Source organism: Catharus ustulatus, chromosome 1 (genome assembly GCF_009819885.2).
Source record: "Catharus ustulatus isolate bCatUst1 chromosome 1, bCatUst1.pri.v2, whole genome shotgun sequence".
NCBI classification, from domain to species: domain Eukaryota; kingdom Metazoa; phylum Chordata; class Aves; order Passeriformes; family Turdidae; genus Catharus; species Catharus ustulatus.
Genome location: NC_046221.1, coordinates 52,016,845 through 52,044,697, shown reverse-complemented (window position 1 = coordinate 52,044,697; position 27,853 = coordinate 52,016,845). Strand labels below are relative to the sequence as shown.

The following is a 27,853-nucleotide window of genomic DNA, read 5'->3' as shown; positions in this document are numbered from 1 at the left end:
AGTGGTTTGGTTTTGAAGAGATTTCAAGAACCTTCCAGTCCCAACCTCCTGCCATTGCCGTGGGCAGCTCTAGAGGGCATGTTTTAAGAAGAACAGCTGAAGTCACTTGTCTTGTTCAGCTTGGAGAAGAGATGGCTGAGGAATAACCTCATCACAGTCTACAACTTCCTCAGCGGGAGGTCCTGATCTCTCTCTGGTTACCAGTGATAGGAAATGAGGAAAAGGAATGAAGTTGGGTCAGAAGATCAGATTGGACATAGAAAAGGGCTCTTCACTGAGAACGTGGTCTACCACAGACATGCCAGGAAAGTGGTCAAGGCATTAAGCCATGAGTTCAGAGTTCGAGAATTATCTGGATGACATTCTTATTTGTGTGGATTTGTTTCAGGTAGTCCTGCAGGGAGCAGTAAGTTGGCCTCTATTATCCTTATAAGTTCCTTTCAATTTGAGATGTTCTGTGATTCTGTAAAATAAAATGAGGTACTTTTATGATCAGGGCAGAGAGAAAGCTTCTGTGTTTTGCAGGTAACAACATACAATTCTTTGAAGGGAAAGTAAATATTTAAAACAAGACTAAAACCCAAAATAATCAGCTGCCACTATACAGATACTCTTTATCTCTCCTTGAAAATAAAATGCAAATTTCTAAATGGATAGAAAAGAGTTTAGATAAAAAACCCATGCAGCTAAAAAAATAATCTTGAAATCTGGAATATATTAGGTGTATTATCTGCAAATCTGTTTTCTTTATAACCCTGATCTTTTCTAATCAATGATACCTTAAGATGACATTATCTGGTGACTTAGGCAGTTCTAAAAGTGGCTTGCAGTGTGCAATTTCCAAACAGAAGCAACACTAAATTAATGGATAGAAGAAAGAAATCATGATGTTGCAGAAAAGCAGGGTGACAATTAAGCAAACCTTGCTAGGGGCATGGTAACTCCTGGTGTTTCTGTTTAGTTTTCACAGAAAGAGGCTGGTATGATAAAAGCATTGAGTAAATGTTCCTTGCTTTTTAATTTCACTTTGCACAAATCAGTCTTCCTCACTTTTAGTAATATGTTGTAGATAGATGCCTGGTCACTTACCAGTTAATGGTTTAGGCTATCATTCAAATTGCATATGCTATTTGTTCTATCACCTTACCAGGAATTCTGCTTTCACTATGTCCATGTACAGTATTGTAATTAATATTCTAATTTTGGTAGTTGCACATAGATTGACTTCCAACTTTTCTTTTTGTTCTAAAAATATACCACAATGTTTTACCTTTTCCTTTTTCCAGGCACCCTGCCAGTCTTTCTGCTTTCCATTCCAGTGACTGTAAAATTGAGTATTGCTTTTATGTAACTAAGCCATGGGCTGGATGTACATGTGTGAATGCTGTGTGTGATTTCACCCCAGGTGGCTGCCAAATGTTATCAAAAGGGAGGAGCAACTGAGAAGTCAAAACTGGCCCTGACACACGATGCTGTTCTCAAAGTGCGCGCAAAGAAAAGCAACCCAAGGTAAGTGTCAGTGTAGCTGAGTGAGTGTCATTCTGCAGTGCCAGACCCCTCGGGGGTATGGATGGTGAGATTCACACCATGGCTGTGGGACCGGACTGGAGACATCTGAGAATAGTGTAGGATGGGTGTCTTTATGTGTTTGTGGTTGGCGAAAGAGATTTAAGGAATTGGAAGGTCTAGCACTATAGGATCCAGGGCACTACTCCCTCTGGGGAGTAGTGGAAGGGCTGTCCAAATGAAATTGGTCGTTGCTAGGGCTTACTGGTTGTGTGAGAGAAAAACAACAGGATTTGCATTGTGTCAAGAGACTTTACATCCTTAGATATAGATAGGAGAACACATGCTCAGCTTCCATTAATCCCACTCAACAAAGGAGAAGGAATGGTGATGTGCATTGGGGAAGAAAAGCTGCTAGCAAAAAATGAGCTTTGGGGTAAAATTAGTGTTACAGTGAATTTCAACTAAACAAGCAGAACTAGATCTGAACCAAAGGACAGTTTTAAAGGAATAGATTTTGAGATTAATAACTTAGTTCATTATTTCAGCTGAGTAAAATAGCTCAAGAGTTGGACAGGAGAGAGAGTTTGCAGTTTCCTGAAGAGGCTTGGAAACTCTTTGAGACTCATCTCAAATAAGACAGGAAAAGACTCAATGGAGAAAGACCTAGAACTAAGTGAATCACTTCATGCTGGGGAGACCAGAAGCTAGCAATGACAGTAGAATGGGAAAGGAATGATCAGAGGGAGCTGGTGCACAAGGGAGAAGAGGGAAGATCTGAAGAAATGCAATTACTGGAGTTGGTAGAGATTTAATATTTTTTAATTACCTGCTTTACATTAGTGGCCCTGGTTAGAAGTATAAGGTTGCTCATAAAATTTCATTATTACAGAAATGTTGTTGATGAGATGATAAAACTTTTTTCAGTTCACTATGCTTGTCAACTGCATAAAATTAGAGTAGAAAGAATTTGGTGTATTAGGATATGTTAAGTTGACAGAACATACGTAATAATGAAGCTGCCAAAGTTGAATTTTTTTTAATAGAGGTACTGATGCTGTTGTGAAAAGCTAAGTAAGATTTTTGTGTGTTCTGTATGAAATGCTATGTACAGTTCTGATTCTCCAGGCTTGAGAATCATGAATTCAATCTAGATCATGCTGCAGTGATACCAGGAAAGCTCAGATTGTTTAGTCATGCAAAAAAAGGGCTGAGTACACATTTGCTTGTGTCTCTAATGACACTGGCACTAAACAGCAGAAAGGAGAGAACAAACCAAGAAAGGATAAGCAGTACAAAATCACAGTACTATACATTAGTTAAAAAACCTCAAAAGAGTCTTTTGACTGCCAGAGCTATCATATTTTGGAACAGACCTCTGAACAGAGCAGTGTCAGCCCAAAATATAATTAATTGTAAAATCATAACTCATCAGGTAATGTATAGAGAATAATGTGTGATGTCAGTGTTGGTTGGATTCAGTGACAGCTCACATGATCCTAAACTTAATTTGGATGTTAGTGGTAATTTTGTCTTACTTTCTACAGGGTAAAACAGATGGAATATATGACATTGGCTAAAAGTTACTTGGAATGTGGAGAACCAAAACTACCATTAAAATGTCTGATTCAAAGGAGTTCCGTCTTTTTGCAGAATTGTGTAAAAAATTAGGAAAGGTATTAAATCCTCACCTTATCACTTTCCTTTTCCTACAGCTTTTTTTCCTCTCATATTACTCAGAAAGTAGTAGTAGTATCTTTTTGTGTCATGGTAATGGCTAAACCAAAAAGCTCTTTAAGCTGGGCTGTTCAAAACGAATCATTTGTCAGAGAAGAGGAATGAAGTGGAGAATGATGCAATTATGCAGGCTGCCATTATTTATTTCTTTGGCTTTTCTCAAATGTCATTATCAGTCTTTTACAGTCAAAAATTAGTGAATGACTGATGTAATGAAACTTAAGCTGCTGCTTCATTTGGTACGCTGATGGTACTGAAATGTCATTGATAACAGCCATCAAAATGGAATATTAAAACTTGGAAGGATCAAAGTAGTGCTAACAATATGCAATATTTTTATTTTCAGTGTATTTCCACTAAAAGAATTGTAAAATGATTGGTCCCAAATATTTTAAGTTACAGATAAAACGTTAGGGTTCTCATTCTGCATCCATTACTGTTTTAATTTCTTACTATTCTTTCGAGAAATTTAAATCAGCAGAAGCATGTGTGGTATTTTCTAACAACTGGCAGAGATGAGTGGATAAAATTATTTTGAAAATCCTGTATAATACCTTTCATTTTATACGCTAGTTTTTCAGACACAAATGTTTTGAAGTTTTTTAAACTATTTCTTCAGTTTTAGTGATGGTTACTTTAATATGCATTTGATTTTATTCAGATACTTTTAATTTTATTGAAGTGTACAGTAATTTCATGATTATAAGCCGCACCATTTTGACTAAAATTTTGGTCCGAACCTGAAGTGCGGCTTATAATCAGGTACAGCTTATATATGGACAAAGAACGAAAAGTTGCTGTTTTAGTTTGGAGGACAGGTGTCTGCTAAAAAAGGCAGGTGCTTCTCTTTGAAATGGTGAATGTAAACCCCCTCCCTCCAAATTATTATAATTTTGAAATCAAGGGGCTTTCAGGCAAAGATATGGGAATTAGGAATAACAGTTCTTTTCTAGGGAAATTAAAATAGAAATACAGTACTACAAAGAAACAAACTCCAAACCCTGACAAAGTCAGAGTAGAACCTGACACCCTGTCAGGCAGGGTGTTGGTAGCAGTTTGATTAAATGGTGGTTGCAGTCCTCCTGCAGTGACAGATGTGGCTCAGTTGAAGCAGTGCTCCTGCAGAAGGTGCAGTTTCCCTCTAAAGGTCCAGTAGTGATGTGGAGAAATCCGGTTTTCCTCTGGAGTCCAGTGGAGAAAGGGGCTCCCATAGTGTCCCCAAAACCTCTGTTTTTATCTTGGTAAGAAATGTTGGGCTCTTTCCCCTGGCTGGAGCAACTTCCAATGGGATGAAGTAATTTTATCAGTCACACAGCCTGACTCAGTGGACCATTATCAGAAAATGACTTGCTGGAGGTGTGAGGAAAAGCAAGTGACCTTTTTGTTCACTGTTGGAGAAGAATGTGTAAACAAGTGATCGCCCTAGCCATATCCTTGCATTCCCCAACTATATCCTTGCATTTTTGCCTTGCTTGTGAAACTGCAAAGAACAGAAACTGCTATGCTTGCGTGATAACGAATGCTTGTAGATATTGCAGCACCAAGGTTACAGAGAGAACACTGAAAAAGAATGTCGTGAACCTTCGTCAGCGACCACCAAGAGACAGAAAAAAAAAGTTACCGGAAGGGGGACTCGACGGGAAGACGAGAGACTTAAAAGAGGCATCTGAGCTGCAAGCGGTGCGGCAGTTGGAAGAGCAGTGACTCCCCTGTCGCCCAGCGCTGATACTTTGCTTTCTCTTTTCTGTACTAATAAATTGGCTATATAATTGACTTAAATAGCCCATTGTGCTCATTTATAACAACTTGGTGCCATGACTCGGATCGGGAATTTGAGGGGGAAGTCTCGCCTAAGGGGGGGGCGCCCCACCGACTCGGTGGCCCCCGGGCTTGGACTTCACCCCAATCCCGACCGACGATCCTAAAATTAAAGAAAGGAGAAAGCAAAGGGGGATTCGAGGGCCCGGCGTACCCCTTTAAAAGCTTGTGCACAAGGTCCGGACGAAGACGCAGGACGCGTAAGTATTACGGGAGCCGTCCGGGCGGGGGTGGGATCCCGGAGTGCGACTGTGTGGTGTGTGGACGAGAGGGGGGCTGGCAGCCAGATACCCCCAAGCGAGAGCGGACCCTTCAGTAGTGCGGTTCCCACAGACCCACGAGGGCTTGGGCCACGAACTAGGGGAAGCGGGAGTTGTTTGAGTGATTGGAGGCACTCCGGAAGAAGGTTGGGATCCCGGAGTGCGACTATTGAAGACACTCCGGAAGAATGGGACAGGGGAAGAGTAAGTCCCCTATGAGCATCAGGCTTCCACCCATACCCAGAGAAAGTCCCTTAGGATTTCTGCTGGATAACTGGGAGCATTTTTCAGGCACGCAGGGAAAAGATAAGGTTAAAATGATACACTACTGCGTGGAAGTATGGGGTGGGAAGGAGATTTCAAAGAATGTGTTTTAGCCCGTATATGGGTCCTCAGAGGATTGGGTGAAACAAAGACTGAATATTTGGGTAAATATAAAGAAACTCGTCTGTGCGGAGGTATTTATCTTTAAATTAACAGAAAAATCAAGGGAAAACAAGGATAAGAGAAAGAAAAATCGACCGGAGGAAACCCTGATGGCCCCCCCTCCGTATATGCCCCCACCTCAGGCCCCTGAACCTGCTGACCGGGAGTGCACCCCCGGGAGAGGATTCAGATTCCGATCACTCGGAATATGCGGGACCAGTTACCTGCAGCAGGGCTCGGAAGGGACTATACCCACTGAGGGAAATGCCGATGGGAGGCCCCCAGCCGAGTATAGGGAGTATAGGGTTCATACCTCTCAGCTCAGGGGAAGTCAGAGTTCGCCGGCAGCGCGGCCTTTGTTGCGCGTGGCCCGCGCGCCGCGCGTGGCGCGTAATCACTGACATCATCGCGCACGCGCTCATCGCGCGCTGCCCGGGCATGCGGGGCAGGTCGGGATGTGCTGCGCTATACCTCTCAGCTCAGGGGATGTCAGGGATTTTAAGAAGGAAAATAGAAGACCCACTGGGGGTGGCAGAGAGGGTAGATCAGTTTTTAGGGCCAAATATGTATACTTGGGAAGAATTACAGTCCATACTAAACATCTTGTTCACAGCTGAAGAAAAGAATATGATCAGGAGAGAAGGCATGCGTATTTGGGACGCACAGCATAGGCAAGGGCCAGCGGCAGATATCAAGTGGCCTTTACAGAACCCTAATTGGGATCATCAAAATCCAGCACATAAAGCCAACCACACCAGTTCTAAGCCGGCTGCTAGGCGCCGGCCGAGGCGGGGCGCCGGCCCGGGAACCCTCCCCCGCGCGAACTGCTTGGCCGACGCCGGCCGCGGTCGCGCGCGCGCCGACCGCTGGGAGGCGGCCCGCGGCGGCGGCCGCCGCTGGGGCGCCGGCCGCGGCAAGGCGGAGGGCGGGCGGAGGGGGGGGGCGAGCGGCGCCCGCCGCAGCTGGGGCGATCCACGGGAAGGGCCCAGCGCGCGTCCAGAGTCGCCGCCGCGCGCGCGCGACCGCGCCCCGGCGCCCGGGCGGGCCACGCGGAGCGCACTCACCCGCGCGCGGCGCCTCGTCCAGCCGCGGCGCGCGCCCAGCCCATATGCAAGACCTTAGGACAATAATTGTGCAAGGGATTAGGAAATCAGTCCCGCGGGCCCAGAACTTTAATAGGGCCTTTAATGAAAGACAAAAGAAAGATGAAGCCCCTGCAGAGTGGTTAGAAAGATTGCGAAAAAACTTTCAACTTTATTCGGGACTGAATCCGAACGATCAGGTGGGGCAAGCAGTACTGAAAGTACATTTTGTTTCAAAATCCTGGGATGACATCAGAAGGAAGCTACAAAAATTAGAGGATTGGCAAGATAGGGGGCTGGATGAACTATTAAGGAAAGCACATCAGGTTTATGTGCGAAGGGAAAACGAAAAGGATAAACGCCAAGTTAGAATGATGGTAGCTGCTGTGCGAGAGAGCAGGAAGCAAGAGGAGAGACCAAAGCAATTTGAGCAAAAATCGGTTGAAGTTCGGGTTCCTGGGAAGAGAGAGAGACAGGATTCAAAGGTGTGCTTTTACTGTAGAAAAAAAGGGCATTTTAGGAGGGAATGTCGCGTTCAGATTAGAGATGAGAAGGAGTTTAAAGAGGACTAGGGGGGTCAGGGGCTCTATCTATTGGGAACCCGAAAACATCAGAAAGAGCCCTTGATAAAGTTAAAAGTGGGTCCCCAAGGCCAGGAGACTACCTTCCTGGTCGACACTGGTGCAGAAAGATCAACGCTCCAGTCTTTACCTAAAGGTTGTACCCTGTCTAGGGACACCGCAACAGTGATTGGGACGAAAGGAGAACCCTTTGATGTGAAAATAATAAAAGGGGTAATGGTAGAATCAGAATCTAAATTAGGGTTAGGAGACTTTTTGCTAGTTCCAGAATCAGATTATAATTTACTGGGTAGGGACATGATTATAGAATTGGGTATACAAATAGAAGTAGTGGAAAAAGAAATACAGATTAAACTTTGTCCCCTGAGACAAGAGGATGAAAAAGAAATAAATCTGGAAGTATGGTATAACCCCAGAAGCGTGGGGCAGTTAAAGATTTCTCCCTTTAAGGTCAAAATCAAAAACCCTGAAATTCCTGTAAGAATAAAGCAATATCCTATGTCCCTGGAGGGAAGGAAAGGGTTAAAACCTGAAGTAGACAGACTGTTAAGCCGGGGATTGTTAGAACCTTGCATGTCACCATATAATACACCGATCCTCCCAGTAAAAAAAAGCGGATGGGTCATATCGCTTAGTACATGACTTAAGAGAAATAAACAAGAGAACTATAGCCAGATTCCCTGTGGTAACAAATCCATACACGTTGTTGAGTAAATTAAGCCCAAACGATTTGTGGTACAGCGTGATAGACTTGAAAGACGCCTTTTGGGCTTGTCCTCTTGATGAGTCTAGCAGGGACTACTTTGAGTAGGAAGATCCGGACACTGGAAGGAAACAACAGCTTAGATGGACAGTACTACCCCAAGGATTTACCGAATCCCCAAACTTGTTTGGGCAAGCGTTAGAGCAAATTTTAACAGATTATCAGACAAGCCCCGGGGTAACCCTGGTGCAATATGTTGATGACTTGTTGTTAGCAGGGAAAGAAGAGGAAGAAGTAAGAAGGGAGAGTATAAAGCTCCTAAATTTTCTAGGACTTAAGGGCCTAAAGGTTTCAAGAGCCAAATTGCAGTTTGTGGAGGAAGAAGTAAAATACCTAGGGCATTATTTAAAAAGGGTGAAAAGAAGAAAATCACTTTTAATAGTAGTCTGAAGGTATTGTCCCCTCATAATATCCAGGGGGGTAATGCAACAAAAGGCAGATAAATGGATATCAGATGCCAGGCTCCTAAAATATGAAGGGATTCTGTTAGAAGCACCGGACTTTACCCTAGAAACCACCACTCTGCAAAACCCAGCTGCCTTCCTGTATGGAGAAATGGAACAGGGACCTTTAACCCATGACTGTCTAGCTACTATAGAAGAACAAACTAAGATTAGGCCTGACTTGGAGGAAGAAGAGTTAGATGAAAGAGAAAGACTGTTTGTGGATGGATCCTCTAGAATAGTAAAAGGGGAAAGGAAATCTGGGTATGCTATTATAGGAGGAACTGATTTACGGGTAATAGAATCAGGAGCTTTAGACAAGTCATGGTCAGCCCAAGCGTGTGAATTGTATGCTATACTTCGGGCCTTGACACTCCTAAAGGGAAAGGAAGGGACGATATATACTGACTCCAAGTATGGGTTCGGGGTGGTACATACCTTTGGAAAATTATAGGAGGAAAGGGGGCTGATAAATTCACAGGGAAAAGGATTGATTCGTCAAAAGCTTATAGTGAAAGTATTACAAGCCTTAAGGGGACCAAAGAAAATAGCAGTGGTTCACTTAAAAGGGCATCAGCCAGGAATAGACTTTAAAAGCAGGGGAAATAATGCTGCTGACCAAGAAACCAAACGGGCAGCAGTAAGGGAGATGGTCTTGAAAGAAAAGCCACAGATTAGAGAAACACTGGAAAAGGAAGATGTAGAAACAACTATGGGAAAAAGGAATGTGGGCTCAGAGACCACCTCTAGATCTTGTGTTACACCAGGTACAACCGGGAGATTGGGTTCTAGTCCGGAGCTGGAGAAAAAACCCATTGACACCAAAGTGGGAAGGACCATACCTAGTGCTACTTACAACAGACACCGCGATACGAACAGCAGAGAAAGGGTGGACGCATGCCAGCCGAATAAAAGGACCAGTAGATCCGTCCAGGTTCTCCAACAAAAATAACCCCCGCTGGGAAGTCAAAGGAACAACTGGTGATCCTGGTGATCTAAAGCTCGTCCTAAAAAAAAAAAAAGAACTTCACCCTGACCCCAGGGAAGTAAATGGACAAGGGGGACATTTGGGTGGGAGATAATTGGATATTACAAAAAGAATTGATTGGGACTTCTGAAGCGCCGGGATATTGTAAAAGTTTAGAGAAACTTGCCCAGCAACCATACTATAGACCTGTGAGGTTAGAGTACTGTGGTCAGTTGTATAATGGAGAAGGGCATGCAGAGCATGACGATATCAGAGTAGTGTGTAGCTGGCTAGACTGTAATTGCTACCCGTTTGCATGTTTCTGTTGTAAAATTTGTAAAGAATTGTGGTGGGTCCACTGCAAGAAAGGGAGGGCTCCTAAAAGTGTGTGTCAGCCCTGTTGGGAGGGACAGCGCGAGCTGACTGCTTCGGTTTTAAACCAAAAAGTAGCAGCTCGAGAGCTGAAAGTGGGATCCACTCTGGTGGCAGATATTTTCAAAAGGGGTAAACCCTGACTTATATTGCTATCACCCCAACGAGCCTCCTGGACCATTCAAAACAGACATTGTGTCAGTCGAGTGTCGCAAACAAGTAAGAGAACTCAGGTGTGACATTCCACCATTGAAAAATAAAAATTGGCATTCCAAAAGAAGGAAGTAGAAAAGAGGAGTGAGTTCCGCCCCTGAAGAATATCCTTGCTGCCGTGAAGATGGTAAACCTCGCAGTTAGCAGCAACCTAACTGGCAAGCGAGGCAGAGGGGTAAAAGGTGGGGACAGGGAACCTCACACAGGAACAACCGTAAAGATGTTTGCAACCTTTGATAACCAGGAACTTAAAGGTGATAGTATGAGGGAAACTAGAAAAAGAATTCGTTTTGCCCACATCACTTGCATTGGACGTCACCTGATCCTAATGATGCATTTAATAATAATAATGAAATTGGTAAAGAGAGTAGAAACCAGCCAGGGCAGCCATGAGCCTTTCAAATGGTCCCTCCGCAGATGGGATGCCCCTAATCCATTACAAACAGTTATTACTTCAAACACACCGAGTTTCATGGTAGGACTATGTAACCTAACTAACATAGTACATTGTGGGAGACTTATGAATTTAACAGGATTTTACATGTGTCCAGCATCAAACCCAGGAAGGTCATATTGTAATTACCCGGGGAAATACTTTTGTGAGTATTGGGGCTGCGAAACCATTGCCTCAGACTGGAGAATGAGAGGAGATCCTTTTTTAAAAGCAGAATTTAGACCGGCAGACTGTACCAAACCCTGGCGAGGACCTTCAGGAGAGTTGGTATACGCAGGAGACTGTTCTTTTATATATCTCAATGTCTCCCAGCCAGAAAAAGCTAAATGGTTATTAGGAAAGACATGGGGGGTCCGACTTCGAGAACCAGGGAAAGATAGAGGCAATATGTTTTTAATAAAGAAAGAACCAATACCACATGACCCAGAACCGGTAGGACCTAATCCAGTAATAGGGGATGGAAGTCAGGGAGACATTGTAAACACCTCGACTCCAAACACCTCAGCCTTGAAGGAAAATGCTACAAAAAAAAAAAAAAAAAAAAAAAAAAAAACAAAAAAAAAAACAAGAATGAAACCAGAAACTGGCCGAGGAAAAATCAGCCTGTCCAAGAATATAATACACTTTGGAAAGTAATGCAAGCCACCTTTAAGGTGTTAAATGATACATACCCCAATATAACAAAAGAATGCTAGCTATGTTACATGGTAAAACCGCCCTTTTATGAAGCTATAGGATCTACTGCCGAACACGGGTGGGTAAATGAAACAAACCCCAAAGAATGTCTATGGAGAAAGGGACAAGACAATACCCCTGGGATATCTCTAGCTCAGGTGAGGAGTAAAGGGAGGTGTGTAGGGAACATCCCTAAAGACAAGAATCATCTATGCAAAATCCAGATGGTAATACCTATATCAGATCCAAAGAAGCCAGCTCAATGGCTCCTCCCTGCCGTAAATACTAAGTGGGTGTGTAACACCTTGGGAGTCACACCGTGTCTAGCAGTTAATAGTTTCAATATTACCTCAGAATATTGTATTCAAGTTCTAATCCTCCCTCGAATAGCATATCATTCTAAGGATTACGTCCATAAACATCATACCACCTCTAAGCAACATTTAACAAAAAGAGAACCATTTACAACCCTCACCGTGGCAGTCTTACTCAGTGTAGGGGGTGCCGGAGTAGGAACAGGTGTTGCGTCCTTAATTAATCAACAGCAAGGGATGAAAGATTTGAGAATTTCTGTAGATGAAGATTTGCAGAAAATAAACACAGCTATAGACGGATTAGTAAAATCAGTAAGATCCTTATCAGAAGTAGTACTACAAAACCGTAGGGGGTTAGATCTTTTGCTCCTACAACAAGGGGGGTTATGTGTAGCCTTAAGAGAGGAGTGCTGTACCTACGTAGATCACACTGGCGTAGCAGTAGATGCCATGGCAGAGCTAAAGAAACAAATTGAACAAAGGAAAAGAGAACGAGAGGCACAACAAAGTTGGTATGAATCCTGGTTCAATCACTCTCCTTGGTTTACAACCCTTCTGTCTACCTTAGCAGGACCACTAATACTGTTTGTTTTAACATTGACCTTTGGACCTTGTATCTTTAACAAACTTATCAATATAGTCAAGAGAAGATTAGAGGCTGCTCATTTAATGCTTATTAGGGCAAAGTATGAGCCATTGAATAAGGTAGAAATGGAAGATTATTTAGAACTCAGCAGAAAAGAACTGGTAAGATACAGTGAACAAAAAGAGTAAAAACAAAGAGGGGGGATTGTGAGGAAAAGCAAGTGACCTTTTTGTTCACTGTTGGAGAAGAATGTGTAAACAAGTGATCGCCCTAGCCATATCCTTGCATTCCCCAACTATATCCTTGCATTTTTGCCTTGCTTGTGAAACTGCAAAGAACAGAAACTGCTATGCTTGCGTGATAACGAATGCTTGTAGATATTGCAGCACCAAGGTTACAGAGAGGACACTGAAAAAGAATGTCGTGAACCTTCGTCAGCGACCACCAAGAGACAGAAAAAAAAAGTTACCGGAAGGGGGACTCGACGGGAAGACGAGAGACTTAAAAGAGGCATCTGAGCTGCAAGCGGTGCGGCAGTTGGAAGAGCAGTGACTCCCCTGTTGCCCAGCGCTGATACTTTGCTTTCTCTTTTCTGTACTAATAAATTGGCTATATAATTGACTTAAATAGCCCATTGTGCTCATTTATAACAGGAGGAAAGATGGGTTTTGAAAAGATAAAGAACAATGCCCAGCCTGGTTTCAATGGATGGCCCATTAGCAGGTAATATCTCCCATGGAGATATGGATCACTGCCCCCACCCTCAACAGATGGTGATCGAATAGATACCTTTTATCACACTGTATAGTAACGTGCGGCTTATAATCAGGTGCGGCTTGTATATGGATATGGATAAAGAATGAAAATTTGCTGATACCCGGAAGTGTGGCTTATAATCAGGTGCGTCTTATAATCATGAAATTACTGTACTTCATGAGACTCATGATGGAATTACAAGATTTATTCCATTCACATAATTTTGACTGTTAACAGCACTTCACTTTCATTATTGACTTCTGCATTGCAGATGAAAGATGCTGCAGTTTAATATCAGAAAAGCCAGTGCTACAAAGAAGCATCTGAATGTTATGAACTAATTGAGGAGTTTGATCTGGCCATTAAAATGTATTGTCAGGAACAACTCTATTAAGAAGCAGCAAAGGCAGTTGAAAGGTATGTCTTGGAAGATGGTATTGGAATATAATTCTCTTTTGCATTTCCAAATTCCATATAATGCAGCTAGTTCACTAAAAAATTTTCAGAGGAGTTTTGTCTACTGACTTTGTTTTATATAAATCCTTTGTGATGTACCTTTAGTAATGGTAACTGCTTTTTACAATTATTAAATCTTTTATATGTAGAGATTTTTTTGATCAAAATTTGAAGAATTAAAGTCACTTTTACAATAAAAAAGGTTTTAAATCATCCCCCCACTAAACATTCATGGAAATTTATCAACATAGGACACCAAAAATCTGCACCGCCACATTTAGCATGAGAAAGATGATAGCGAAAACCTAATGAAAATTTACTCATCCAATAGAAAAAGTTACTCATTCTCAGCATGCAGGAGAGAATATTTCACAAAACTGGCTTAGGAGATACCTCAATGGTTTCACATCAGCCATTAATAATTACTGAATATTCTGAAGTGCATGTTATAAAAGATGCCAGCAGGCATTTTGTCAGACACTCAATAAGCTACAAAGTCTATGCAGATACATAGAGCAGGCTTGAAACTGACAAGTTTATGTAAATTTTACAGAATATTGACCTGTGGAGAATTCACTGAAATTCATATTTTTTAAAAATAGAAGATTAATGCTGATAAAATGTGTTAAATTTATTTGTACATTGATTTGACAGTGTGGAGAATGCTTCATTAATGCTGTAAACCTTGTGATCTTGTTTGTACCAAAATTGTAATAATTTTGATTCAGACAGCCTCATGTTGTAATTACAGTAATTTCACGACTGTAAGATGCACCTTAAAGCCTAAAATATTGATCAAAACCCAGAAGTGCGCCTTATAATCCGGTGCACTTTATATATAGACAAAGTTCAGAAACTTGCCAACCCAGAAGTGTGAGCAGCGAGCAGAGCTGTGCAGGGCCGTGTGGCTCGGCGGGGCCAGGGCGGGGCCACATGGCTCAGTGGGTCTGGGGGGTACTGTGTGGCTTGGCGGGGCTCACGCGATTCCGTTACTTATTGGTTACTTTGTTGCATGCAAATCCTTGCTGCAAAAAAAAAGTGTGCCTTATAATCTGGTGTGCCTTATATATGGAAAAAGTTTGGAAATTTACCGGCACCCGAAAGTGTGCCTTATAATCCGGTGTGCCTTATAATCCGGTGTGCCTTACAGTCGTGAAATTACTGTAATTTCTTTCTGTAGATCTTTTAAGATGATGTGATCCTCTCTTGCCTGACAGGCAAATCACACAAAAGAGTTGGCCTTTTTGAAGGAAGGGCTTCTAGGGGAAACTATTTGTTTAATGCTTTTTTTTTTATTACAGAGCTTTTTTTGTCTGGATTTGTCATCTGTGGCATAAATTGATGTCTCTGTTATTTCAGATATGAAGAATGTCGAATGCAAAAGGTGAAATGGCTTCCAAACTCTCCTGTACAGCAAATCAGTTGTATTTGGAAGCAGCTGCAAAGTACTTGGATATGAACAGGACTGAGGAAATGATGCAAGTCCTCTCAAAACTTGATACAGAGGATCACCTTGAGTTTCTAAAGTCTCGTGGATGTTTGCACCAAACAGCAGACTTACTGAAAAGGAAGGATTGACAGGAGGAGGCTGCAAAGTTAATGAAACAACATGGGTTTGCTCTGGAAGCAACCAACCTCACAGCTGTAAAAGAGTTTCGCGCATCATGTTTGCTTGCTGAAGCACGTGCCAGGCTGAGTCGCGGTTCAGAATTACATCTGGGGAATGTGGGAGCATCCTAAGAGAAGCCCTTGAGCTTTGTGAACAAACTGGGCAGAAGTGTGGCGTTGCTGAGGCTGTGCTTTTGCAGGGAGTTCTGAAAGGAGACTTCATGAAACTGAGCAATGCATACTGTCAGTTTCTATCTCTGAATCATTCTGCTGGTGCAGTTGAAGCTCTCTTTGTATTATGTCATTGCAGCAGCACTCCTAGCCAGAACATCCTCTTCATGGTAACACGTGGCTTAATGGCTCTTCTGAGTCTTGTCAGCGGTCTGAAGAAAGCAGCCACCAATGCAGAGAAAGATATGGTGAAGTTATGCTTTGCCTATTTTGGGGTTGTCCCAACAGGTGACAGTTACCAGGTGTCTCAAAATGAATGAAGCTGAACCCATTATCAAGTTTTTGTTAGACAAGCCAAGTCTAAAGGAGAGAAAGGCAAAAGGTGATTTCTCAGTAAGCACAGAGAAAGTAAAATCAGCTTTGAATCAGCACTTGTTAAGCAGGTTGTGCTTTATCACCCATGAGTTACTGAGCAAGAAGTACCCTCATATTTGTATGAAGTTCATTGCTGGATTGAACTGTGAAGATGAAACCTGTGAGGGTTACCACAGGTCCTTGCTGCATCACGAAGCAAAGACAATATTTCAGTGTAAAATGCATCTGGTGGCAATAAATGGACTGTTGTTGGAAGCCGCATGCACTTTCCCTGAAGAGCTACTGAATCAGTGCAAAAGCTTTGAGGACATTTTGACTTCTGACAAATATGCATCGTGTAAAGCCCTCCTAGGAATGTTTTTTCTTAATCATTTTCATTTGAGAATACTGTCTGAGAACCCAAAAGCATGCAAAGAAATATTGCAATTCAGTAGTGTTATTTCCAAACCTTGTAGAGCAATGTTGAGGAAGTACATCACATTTAAGTTTCATAATGAAGACATTGCTGCCAGAAGAGAATCAACTGACTTGTGGCTAAGTGCGATGAAGGTCCTTATCTTTAGGATATCCTGAAGAATTTGAGAAACTTCTTTTTAAAGAAGAGGATAATTATAACAAAGAGCTAATGTTTGCTTTGGCAAAGGCAAAAAGTTCCCCAAAGAATAAAGGCCAGGGAGAAAAGACCAAAGGAATAGAGGGCAGACGTGGTATGTTGCTACCTGACAAAAATACTGAAAATGAAGGAAAAACACACTTGTGCTTTGTTCGACTTCTTGAAAATTCACTTGAGCAATTCTATGTTCATAAGAACCCGGAAAACTGTAAAAGATTTTTTTTCCGTTTCATGAATGTCCTGATCAAGAAATGCACAAGGTACCTGGTTCCAAACATAGGAAATACTGTGATGTTGCTGGAATTCCAGTATATCCTATGTTGTGCTGTCCTGATGCATCTTGCCAAGAACGTTACTCTCTGCCTTCCAAAAAGTTACATTGCTCTCCTTCATTACTGGGAGTTTTTGTTCAGACGCAAGGACCATTACAAAGAACTTAAAGACACATTTTCTATTATACAGGAGTATAGACCAAAGGACACAAATGTAGCCATATACTATTTCAGATCTCATCTCTGTTATCTAGGAGAAGCCATGTGTGGTGTTCATGGAAGGTTCAATGTCCTCCTGGATGCATTCAGGGATCCCGACTGCATAACTTCAGGGGAGGCTGACCGGACAGTAGTGCTGTGCTTAGTGATGTTACTGAATGCTGACCAGATGCAGAGTTCTAAGGATAGATCCGTCTTATGCCACCTCTTTCCTGAAATCAAGGCAATGCTGGAATCAATGAGAAAAGACATTCCCTCTAAAGTACCTGAAAGATTACTGAGGGTCGTGGAAAAAATGGGTTATGCTACACATGTAAGACAAGTTGCTGCAGGCCTGCAAGAGCTGCTGACAGAACGAGATGAAGAGCACTTGGTTGACTGCCACTGGAGGTGGGACACTGTCTACACTCAGGGGCATCCACCCATACGGGGCATCCAGTTTGAACGCGTAAACCTTGACAGGTTTATAGCCTCTTTGGATGAAACAGAATATACTGATGAGCTGGAAGAGGAATTTGGAGAGGTTCATTGCTTAGAGGATCGAAAGGATCCCCTGGAAGTCATTGCTCTCAGCAAGCAACAGAAGCAAGACCAGAAAGCATCTGCTCAACGCCAGCTGTATCATGCATTCTATTTTATTTCCCTATATGTGAAGTGGAAAAGGAAGGCCCACTCCAGAGTTCATCCTGTTGCAATGAAAGAAGAGAAATTTTTATCAGAGATATTCAAAAGAGCAGATATTGACCAAACCCAGTGTGACTACTGTGGAGTCAGATTCATCCAAAGCTCTGAGAACTATTTCAACCAGTCAGAAAGCATGGAGGCAGACACTTCTGAACCTCTGACACCGACAGAGAACAGTGGGGAAGAAGAGTTACATGCAGAAGGAAGTGCAATTTCTGTGGCCAGTGAGGCCTATGTGGAGCACAGAAACACAGAAGAACACACAAATAACCATGCTGCCTACAGACACTATGCCATTTTTCAGAAGAAAGATAGATCCAAAAATACATGATGGACTGGAAATAGTGGAGACCATTACAGAAAGGGATTACACCCGAGACCATTTAGCATATAAAGAAGGTTCCAAATTACGCCAGAGGAAAATCAAAGATAATATTAAAAAAATTTCAGATGCAGTAGAGGAAATCTATGAGAAAAAAACCTGGGCTAAATGTAGGACCTTTCCTGTTTTCTTTAAACAATTTAAACCATAGATCATTTTTTGGCCAAACTGTTAGACCTGGCAAAGCTCCATTTAAAAATCTTTATGTGGTCAAGAGAAAGGTATTTCCAGGTATTTCAGGTAGCTGAGGAAAAGCAGAACTAAGAGAGCTGGAAATACTGAAAATATGTTCTAAACTCTTCCAACATAATGAATTACATAGTAGAGGTAAAGTGAATAGTAGAGAATATTTCTAGAGAGTAAACTGATTTTTAACCACATGGTCAGACGTACTGTGTTCTCTGAACTTACACAGTTTTACACAGTTTTACAGTAACTTCGCAGTTTTACTGACAGGTCATCTTTCCTAATTTTTCTATTGTTTCTACTGTTTTCTATTTACTTCTGCTAGCCATAGTAATTTGGATATGTAGGGGTAGCCTGGTAGGAGTATTTGGAGTCTTTGACTGAGGATATCTAGGATTATTCTGCCCTTGAACTAATAATTTTGCTAGGGCTGAACAAAAGTGGATACTTAACCACAGATCTGTGGTGTATTGGCTACTCAAAGGCAAGACTGGTATAAAAAAATTCAGTAAATTATGGTGCTTAAGATACATATTTTGATATTAATTCCTTTCCCCCTTATGCTTAAAGCAGTATTCTATGCTGATTTTTGCAAGCAAAATTGAATTAGTGAATTAATGGCCTAGAAGCAAAATTGTTTAGTATACTTGCTTTGGGAAAGTGACAACTGAAATCTTAACTGGCTTCAGTCATAGAAATCCACCAATCCTGTCAAGTTGTCATTTTGCCTTTGATGCCTGACTGTAGTGAAAAACTGTATATCCTGGTTTGAGAAACAGGTATCTGCAAAGAAAAGGAGGAGCCTCTCTTTGAAATGGAGAATGTAAACCTGCTCCCTCCAAATTAGTATAATTTTGGAATTGAGGGGGCACTCAGGCAAAGTTATAGGGATAGGAATAACAGTTCTTTACAAATATATCTAACAAGACAGACAAAACCAGCAGCAGCTATGAAATTAACAACAAACAGAACAGTATTTCAGTTCCAGTCCTTTTTTTGGCTGCAGGCACCTTTTCCCTATGCTGCAGTTACCGGCAGTGGGGCAGGGCAGATCTAGTGCAGCTGCAGGTGGGCTGGGGGCAATGGTGGCAGGGCCCAGGTGGGAGAGGGATGGGGAAGAGACTTTTTTTCTCACAGTCTTGGTCCTGGTGCTTAGCAGGGTGTTTGGAGATGGCAGGCTGAAGTGAGAAGGCAGCAGTGTGGTGTCCAACAGAAGCAAAGGGTGGCTCCTGGCATTGGGATGGTGGGGGGTGGTGGGTAGCAGCGGCAGTCATTCTGCTCCAACTCCACGAGCAAAATGGGGCAAACCGGTTCTTCCCCCTCTCCTCTTCTGGCTTCTGATCTCACCATTTTTTCCCCTTCCCCCTCCATTGCCCTCCCCCCTCACTTCCCACTGCACTAGCCATCAGGTTTCTTAGCATGACAATGGGGAAGAATTCCACAGAGAGGAAAGGGGAAAAAAAACAACCCCCAACACTATAGTATTTGATATGTTCATCAGCTCTGATCAGTGAAATATGTTGAATTTGTAACTAAATGTTGGGTTGTGCTCTTCATGTGTAAGCTTTATCTTTACTCCTAGTGGAAAGTTTTACATATGGATGAGGTCCATGAAGTTTAGCTTATTGTTCACTTGGCTTCCTGCTTAGTGAACCATGGCAGTGATGAATAAGATGGATATAGCAGGTGTAATTATAAGGCTTTTAGCAGGTAATAGTGGATTTGATTATGACAATTTCTTGATGAATGTTACCTTGTTCTTCTACTCAGTGAAAATATATATAGAGAAATTATTTTTCTCTGAGGTTACTTTTGCCTCTCTTTGTAACAGGTATTTTTCAGGTTCTTAATGGTGCAGTTCAGCAAAGGCTGCAGCATTTTAGGTCCATGTTTTACTTTGAGTTGAATAATTTCAGTGAGATAATGAAAGTCAGGAACTTTATAACCCAGAAATAAAGTAGAATGTTTTCAGGATTCAGATATAACTCAAAAAGTGCAGCACAAGGATATAGAACTTCTGCTCTGATAGTGCTAGAAATGTTGATTAGAATGGGAAGTAATACATACATGATCTTCATTAGTGAATTATCTGCCATATGAGAACACAAATCATGACTCATCACTCAAAGGTGACCATGACTTCTGGGTTTGCAGCATCGTCATCCCTCTGTGTGACTTCATTTTGTGCTTGACTTTTAGCTGCTGTCCATTTCTCAGCTATTCTCACAGAATGTTAATTGTGCTCCATTTCAGCTGAAGAAGTAATGACCATGCATGCCAACCAATTGGTTGAGACCATTGATGATGCTTGTAAGTGGCTGAAGCAAATGGACTCTCACAGGATAACAGAAGAAGGTATGTTTTAAAATTGCACAACTTTCTGTGCCCACTACTGTTCAGTAGTGATCTCTAAGCATCACTTCAGTCTCCCAGTCAACAGCATTGTGAATATTCACTGACTTTTGAGAGGCACTCTTACAGGGGCACTCTGGGAAACATAAGATAACTAGGCCTTCCTCAGTGGCCCTTCAAAACAGAGCAGCTGGTTGCAGGGTGGCCAGAGTGGAGCAAGTCTTCTCCCTGGTCCTTGGTGGATCCCAGCGTGATAAAGGAGGCTTGTGTTTGCTTCTTTTATTTTCACTTCCATTTCTCTTGGTTTCATATAAAAAGTAGCATACATTGATGCAGTCTTGCATCACAGATCTCTAAGGGCAAGTTTAAGACTTCATTTGCCTCCCTGAATGTTCATGTTTAAATATATGTTTAGTGGTGAGATTGCAACAGTTGCAGAAATAGGCAGCAATGAAGTGATTAGACTTAGAAAATGGACTAAGTAGCTCAATTTTAGAACAATTTGTTGTGATAAAGGCTTGTGTTTCCTCTTCCTATTTCAGGAGATACAGTTAATAGGAATGGGAGTACTCTTGTAGTCTCAAAAGCAACCTTATAGTCTGTCTTGGAAGTCAGCAGGGGAATGCTGAAACAGAATCTTGAGAGACAGATGAGACAGACTTCTTAGAAAAGTCAAAGGAAATAATAGAAACAGATTTTCAGTATGAAAATTAATTGCTAGAGTAGCAAGTGGCTTAGCAGTCACTGTTCCTTTGCAGAGCTCTTAAGTACATTGTCATATTAAGCTAAATACTTCTTAAACATGATAATGCACATATGAAGGTATATTGCTGACATATAAAATAGCAATTATATAACTTGTCAAGCTGTTAGGAGAAAAAGGTGTTGGGTTTTCCATGCTGCATTAATTTTTTTGTTTTTAATATAGGCTTGGTGCACAACAAAGACTTGGGAAATGAAGTGGAAGATGAAATTATGGCTTTTGAAGAACTTGTCCATAAAAAACACTCGAGGAAAAAGGGAAGACATGGGAAACTATAAATAATTGAAAAATTATTTCAGATGGCTATTTTATCCTATTAACAATCTAAGTTTAAAATGAAATTTTCTTTTTAAAAATCAAGGGATGGGATCAGAAATCAGAAGAGTCTGAAGAAAAAGAGCAACTTACGCTGTATTTTATTTTGGGGTTTTTTTATTGCTTGTATTGTGTCAAAATAATTATTTATGTCATGATAATGTAATTGTTAAAACCTATGACTGGACCAATTTCCTTTCAAACCTATATGATAGTTTAAAAGTAACAAAAGCCAAAGAAACAAGCAAGTAGAAAAATATTAATGTTCTGACTTATCTCAGGGGTATTTTTCCACTCAGTCTTTTTCTTCTTCCTTGTAAACTCACACCATCATTCTTCTGAGCTGGAATCATCAGAAAAATAGGTTGATAATTTCTCTGATTTAAGAGTCTTGGTATGTTTAGAACTTTTTGAGTCTTAGGTGAGATATTTACAGTATCCCTCTTTTCTATTTTTACAGACAAGAAATTACTAAACACATTTGTATTTCTGACAGTGTATATTCTTTTGATTAGATAGCTGTGAAAGTTAGGGGTTGTCTTGTTTGATAAAGTTTTGATATGAACTTCTACCTATACCTATTGAAAAAATTGATAATCTTAAAGAATGTTACACATTTTAAGTGCTATGTAAGATTTAATTTTAAGGCTTAATTTGATACATTTTTGTAATCTACAATGTTTTTATAAAACCTGTAAATTTTTTTAGATCACTTGGTCTTGTCTTGTTTTTTGAATGCTTTCTGGAAGCTGTATGTGACTGCATGAGCGAGATTTGTAAATTGGGTCCAGAGTATGAGTTTGTTCTGATGGGATCTTAGTGTGTCCAGCATATTGTAGTTTCCTGGTTTTGACTGGGATAGAGCTAATTTTCTTCTCAGTAGGTGGTATAGTGCTGTGTACTTGAATTTAGGGATGAGAATAATGTTGACAACACACTGACATTCTGGTTGTTGCTGAGCAGTGCTTACTGTAGGTCAAGGACTTTTTGGTTTCCCATGCTCTGCTAGAGAGCAGGTGCACAAGAAGCTGAGAGGGACTATAGCCGGGACAGCTGACCCCAGTTGGCCGAAAGGACATTCCATAACATAAAATACCATCTCAGCACATAAACTGGGAGGAGGTGGACAGGAGGAGCTGATCACTTCTGGGGAGGAGCTGAGCCACGGTCAGGGGAGTGAGCACTTGTGTTGTGCATCACTGTTTTTCTCAGACTTTATTCCACACTCTCTTTTTTATCTCCTTTTTCATTAAAATTATTATATTATTGTCATTATTACTGCATTTTACTTAATTTCGGTTAGTAAACTGTTCTTATTTCAACCCACAGATTTTACCCTTATGATTCTCCTCCCCTTCCCACAGAGAAGGTTGGAGGGTGAGTGAATGGCTGTGTGGTAATTAGTTGATGGCTTGGCTTAAACCGCAACATTTAGTCTCCTTCAATAACCTTTTTATTTAAAACATTTGTGTGTTAAACATTATTAGATTATTATTTAGTTGTTGAAATATTTTGCCTTTAAAAGGGTTTCTGTTTGTAGACAAAATAAATTGCTTCAATACAGTAATTTCATGATTATAAGCTGCACCATTTTGACTAAAATTTTGGTGTGAACCCAGAAACATGGCTTATAATCAGGTGCGGCTTATATATGGACAAAGAACGAAAAGTTGCTGTTTCAGTTTGAAGGTCAGGTGTCTGCTAAGAAAGGCAGGTGCTTCTCTTTGAAATGGAGAATGTAAAACCACCCCCCCCCCCCAAATTATTGTAATTTTGAAATCAAGGGGCTTTCAGGCAAAAATACGGAAATTAGGAATAACAGTTCTTTTCTAGGGAAATTAAAATAGAAATACAGTACTACAAAGAAAAAAACTCCAAACCCTGACAAAGTCAGAGTAGAACCTGACACCCTGTCAGGCAGGGTGTTGGTAGCAGTCCCATTAAATCATGGTTGCAGTCCCCTTGTAGTGACAGATGTGATTCAGTTGAAGCAGTGGTCTTGTAGAAGGTGCAGTTTCCCTCCAGAGGTCCAGTGGTGATGTGGAGAAATCCGGTTTTCCTCTGGAGTCCAGTGCAGAAAGGGGCTCCCATAGTGTCCCCAAAACCTCTGTTTTTATCTTGGTAAGAAATGTTGGGCTCTTTCCCCTGGTTGGAGCAACTTCCAGTGGGATGAAGTAATTTTATCAGTCACACAGCCTGACTCAATGGGCCATTATCAGAAAATGACTTGCTGGAGGAAGGATGGATTGTGAAAAGATAAAGAACAATGCCCAGCCTGGTTTCAATGGATGGCCCATTAGCAGATAATATCCCCCATGGAGATATGGATCACTGCCCCCACCCTCAATAGATGGTGATCAAATAGATACCTTTTATCACACTCTGTATTGTAACGTGCAGCTTATAATCAGGTGCGGCTTATAATCATGAAATTACTGTAATTACCGTTTGTCAAAAATTTAATCACTTCTTATTAAGCTCAGTGTTGTGGAAGTGGGATATTTTACATGGATAAAAATGAAATGGTGCTGTAGAATGGAACTATGTGGGTAGCAGGAATAATTTTCTATTGCATTGTAAAAGTCTCTCTCCAGGTGTTTCTTCTTAAAGAAGTTTTATTCCTTAAGCAGGCATTTAGAAGATAGTTTGGAAACATACACTGCTTAAATGTAATGCAAGTCACTTGCACTGTATAGAAGTCAAGAATTAAGGAAGCTGGATCATTCATGTAAATTATTTGGCTTTGTTTTCTGTAATGATGGGCATTTTGCAGAAACTTACCTGATTAGTTTCCCAGCTTCGCTATTTACATTTGTGGCAGTAAACACTACCCAAACTTTTTAAGGACAATTACAATTTCAAAATCCTTGCTTTCACATTTTAAAGATTGAATTACTATACTTTTCTTTCTCTTTATGGGAAAAAAAACCCAACTTAAACATTATATCAAAATACCAAGCAAAGGGGAAACAAAGAAAAAGAAATAACAACAGAATTTACCAAGAACTTAATCTCAGGTAACTTTTCTTGGAGCAGGGATCTATGATTCTTGATGTGATTCCATGCAACGCACTGGTTTTTCTCTGACTTTGAATCAGGACTCCCAGATGGAACTAATTTCAATAACATATGAAATACTGACTGCTATACAAAAATAATGGCAATTCAAATTTCAGAGCTTGCAGTTTCAGAGACATATTAGGTCAAGATTTCAGTAATGTTCAGTAATGGGAAATCTAGTTGGATCTCCAGACCAATATCACTGCTTTTAATGGTTTTTTTCCCTATGCTGGTCTGCATGAATAAACATAAATCTTCCTTTTCCATGGCAGTCTCTTTAGATAATGATGATCTCAGCATTAATCTTATTTACATATTACATTAGCAAAATGAGTTTGTCCAGATATACCCTTGGGTTGTGGGATTTTTTTTGTTCTGTTTTTCTCGTTTTGTTTTTTTTTTTTTAAATCTTTCTCATCTCTGGTGGAAGCCCCAGTGTTCTGGCACCAGCTAACAGCTAACACCTATGACTCAAAGGGCTTAAGACCCATGACAGGTGCTTTGATATGTGTGAGATGCATATTGCACTGAAACCTTGGAACTAAGCAGTGGATGCAGGGTGTAGAGCTAATCCACCCACTTCTGCCTGTCTAAGGCATGTTAAAAGAATTTTGAAAAGACTTCAAAAGCTCAGAAACTGGTGGCTTAAAATCTGCCTCCCTGGTGATACAAAACTTACACTTAAATGAAAAAGAATGAACTATTTGTTGCAATTGAAAGATGGGGTGTGTGGTCCTAAACATGATGAGTCTCCAAATTTCAGACTTCCCAAGAAAAAAAATCTCTTGCTTCCTCGAACCTCACATTAATACAAAGAACTGTGTGGTAAATGATGTGTACTTTTTACCTTTTTCCTTTATTTCTCTTAAAAGCATTTTTTTCATTATACTGCCCACAGTTTTACTCCAAAACACTTTCCTAGTCAGCTGTTACAAACTATGACTCGGCAAATAATTTAATCACTTGCCATTTTTTAAACATTTGCTGTCATTCCTAAAGAGAAGCCTTTTACCTCAGTACTTACTGAAAACATAGGAAGAAAGTAATTGTCTTATCTCTGTAAATAAATCAAAAAGTTTTCCTGCCAGAAACCCCTGTGACGGTATTTGCTGAAAACCATTTAGGAAGCAGTAATCCTTACATGAAAGGGACCACATCTGTTGCTACTGAGCTTCAAGCTTTTTTGTTGGAGTATTTACAAAGTTAAATACAGAAAAGAAAGAGCTAAAAAAACATAACCAGCAATAACAAAGTGGCAAGTAAAATAATGATAGACAGGGACAGACTATTTTATCTGTATTCACTGAAATGGTTATTGTTGATCAACACAGGAAGGGTGTAGACCTGCTAGAAGGAGTCCAGAGGAGTGACATGAAGATGATGGGAGGGCTGGAGCATCTCCTATGTGAAAACAGGCATGAGAGAGTTGGGGTTGTTTAGCATGGAGAAGGCTCTGGAGACCCCTTAGAGTATCTTCTACTACCTAAAGGTGTCCTACAAGAGAGCTGGAGAGGGACTTTTTACAAGGACGTGTGATAGGATAAGGGGGAAATGCTTTTAACCGAGAGACAATAGGTTTAGATTAGAGATTAGAAAAAATTCTTTTCTGTGAGAGTGATAAGGTACTTGAACAGTTTGGCCAGAGAAGCTGTAGATGCTCCATTCCTTGCAGTGTTCAGGGCCAGGTTGGATGATGGGGCTGTGAGCATACTCGTCTACTGTAAGGTGTCCCTCTCTATGGCAGGGGGGTTGGAACTACATGATCTTTGAGGTCCCTTCCAATCCAAACTATTCTATAATTCAGTTTTCATAAAACCTTCACATCTACACTCATATAGCAAGACCCAGGGACACCTTGGTATTAGATTCATGACATGTCTCTGTTAGCTTGTAACTCAGAAATGCATTAGCAAAGTACCAAGCAACATCCCTACTCTTTATCTTGGTGTGGTAGATGGCAGTATTTTTGAGTATTTTCCCTAATGCTCTCTCAAAGAGCTGGTGTGGTGGAGAGTGGAAGAGTTTGCATACTTTATTTTGTAATTTTCATACCTACATTTGTACATCAAGATTTCTGACCGTACACATACTCAACATCAATGTGAAATACTTGAAGAGTCAGATAGCTAAACACCAAAGTAGTTACAGTAATTTCATTATTATAAGCTGCACCATTTTGACTAAAATTTTGGTCCGAACCAGAAGTGCGGCTTATAATCAGGTGCGGTTTATATGTGGACAAAGAATGAAAAGTTGCTGTTTTAGTTTGGAGGACAGGTGTCTGCTGAGAAAGGCAGGTGCTTCTCTTTGAAATGGTGAATGTAAACACCCTCCCTCCAAATTATTATAATTTTGAAATCAAGGGGCTTTCAGGCAAAGATATGGGAATTAGGAATAACAGTTCTTTTCTAGGGAAATTAAAATAGAAATACAGTACTACAAAGAAACAAACTCCAAACCCAGACAAAGTCAGAGTAGATCCTGACACCCTGTCAGGCAGGGTGTTGGTAGCAGTTTGATTAAATGGTGGTTGCAGTCCTCCTGCAGTGACAGATGTGGTTCAGTTGAAGCAGTGCTCCTGCAGAAGGTGCAGTTTCCCTCTAAAGGTCCAGTGGTGATGTGGAGAAATCCGGTTTTCCTCTGGAGTCCAGTGGAGAAAGGGGCTACCTTAGTGTCCCCAAAACCTCTGTTTTTATCTTGGTAAGAAATGTTGGGCTCTTTCCCCTGGTTGGAGCAACTTCCAGTGGGATGAAGTAATTTTATCAGTCACACAGCCTGACTCAATGGGCCATTATCAGAAAATGACTTGCTGGAGGAAGGATGGGTTGTGAAAAGATAAAGAACAATGCCCAGCCTGGTTTCAATGGATGGCCCATTAGCAGAATATCTCCCATGGAAATAAGGATCACTGCCCCCACCCTCAATAGATGGTGATCAAATAGATACCTTTTATCACACTCTGTATTGTAACGTGCAGCTTATAATCAGGTGCGGCTTATATATGGACAAAGAACGAAAAATTGCCAACATCCGGAAGTGCGGCTTATAATCAATCAGGTGCAGCTTATAATCATGAAATTACTGTAATTGTCAGGTTAATAACCATTGAAAATAAGTATTCTGAGAATTAGAACATTTATTTCAGTTTCCTGACATGGACTTCTGTAACTGTTTTCAACCTGTCATCTGAACATGGTATATGCATGTGTGCAGGTAGTGTGTATTCATACTCTTTGCTGTGTTCATCCTGCCTTGTTGCAAGAAGATTGGTTGCAGTGTCTTGGAAGCCTGCTATGGTCATTCTGTGCTGCTTGATCTGTGGAAATAGTTTTAATTTCTTTGGAAAGAGATAGATAGGAGATTATTACCTCCCTATGGCCCATCTTCTGCTTAGGCCACACAAAGTTTCATGCTTTAACGGTGTAGTTGCTAGTGATTTAAATA

The 27,853-nt window shown here is 41.0% G+C and overlaps 1 protein-coding gene across 1 annotated transcript in view; it reads left to right on the top strand.

Annotated features, from left to right (window-relative positions):
• The window catches only part of TRANK1 (tetratricopeptide repeat and ankyrin repeat containing 1), a 61,756-nt gene extending 46,248 nt beyond the window's left edge, over positions 1-15,508 (top strand). Inside the window, 5 exon segments of the mRNA XM_033053418.2 lie at positions 1,406-1,509; positions 3,054-3,130; positions 3,133-3,182; positions 13,225-13,370; positions 15,328-15,508. Of these exon segments, the coding sequence (XP_032909309.1) occupies positions 1,406-1,509; positions 3,054-3,130; positions 3,133-3,182; positions 13,225-13,370; positions 15,328-15,508 (558 nt within the window).
• Positions 15,509-27,853: the final 12,345 nt, after the last annotated feature.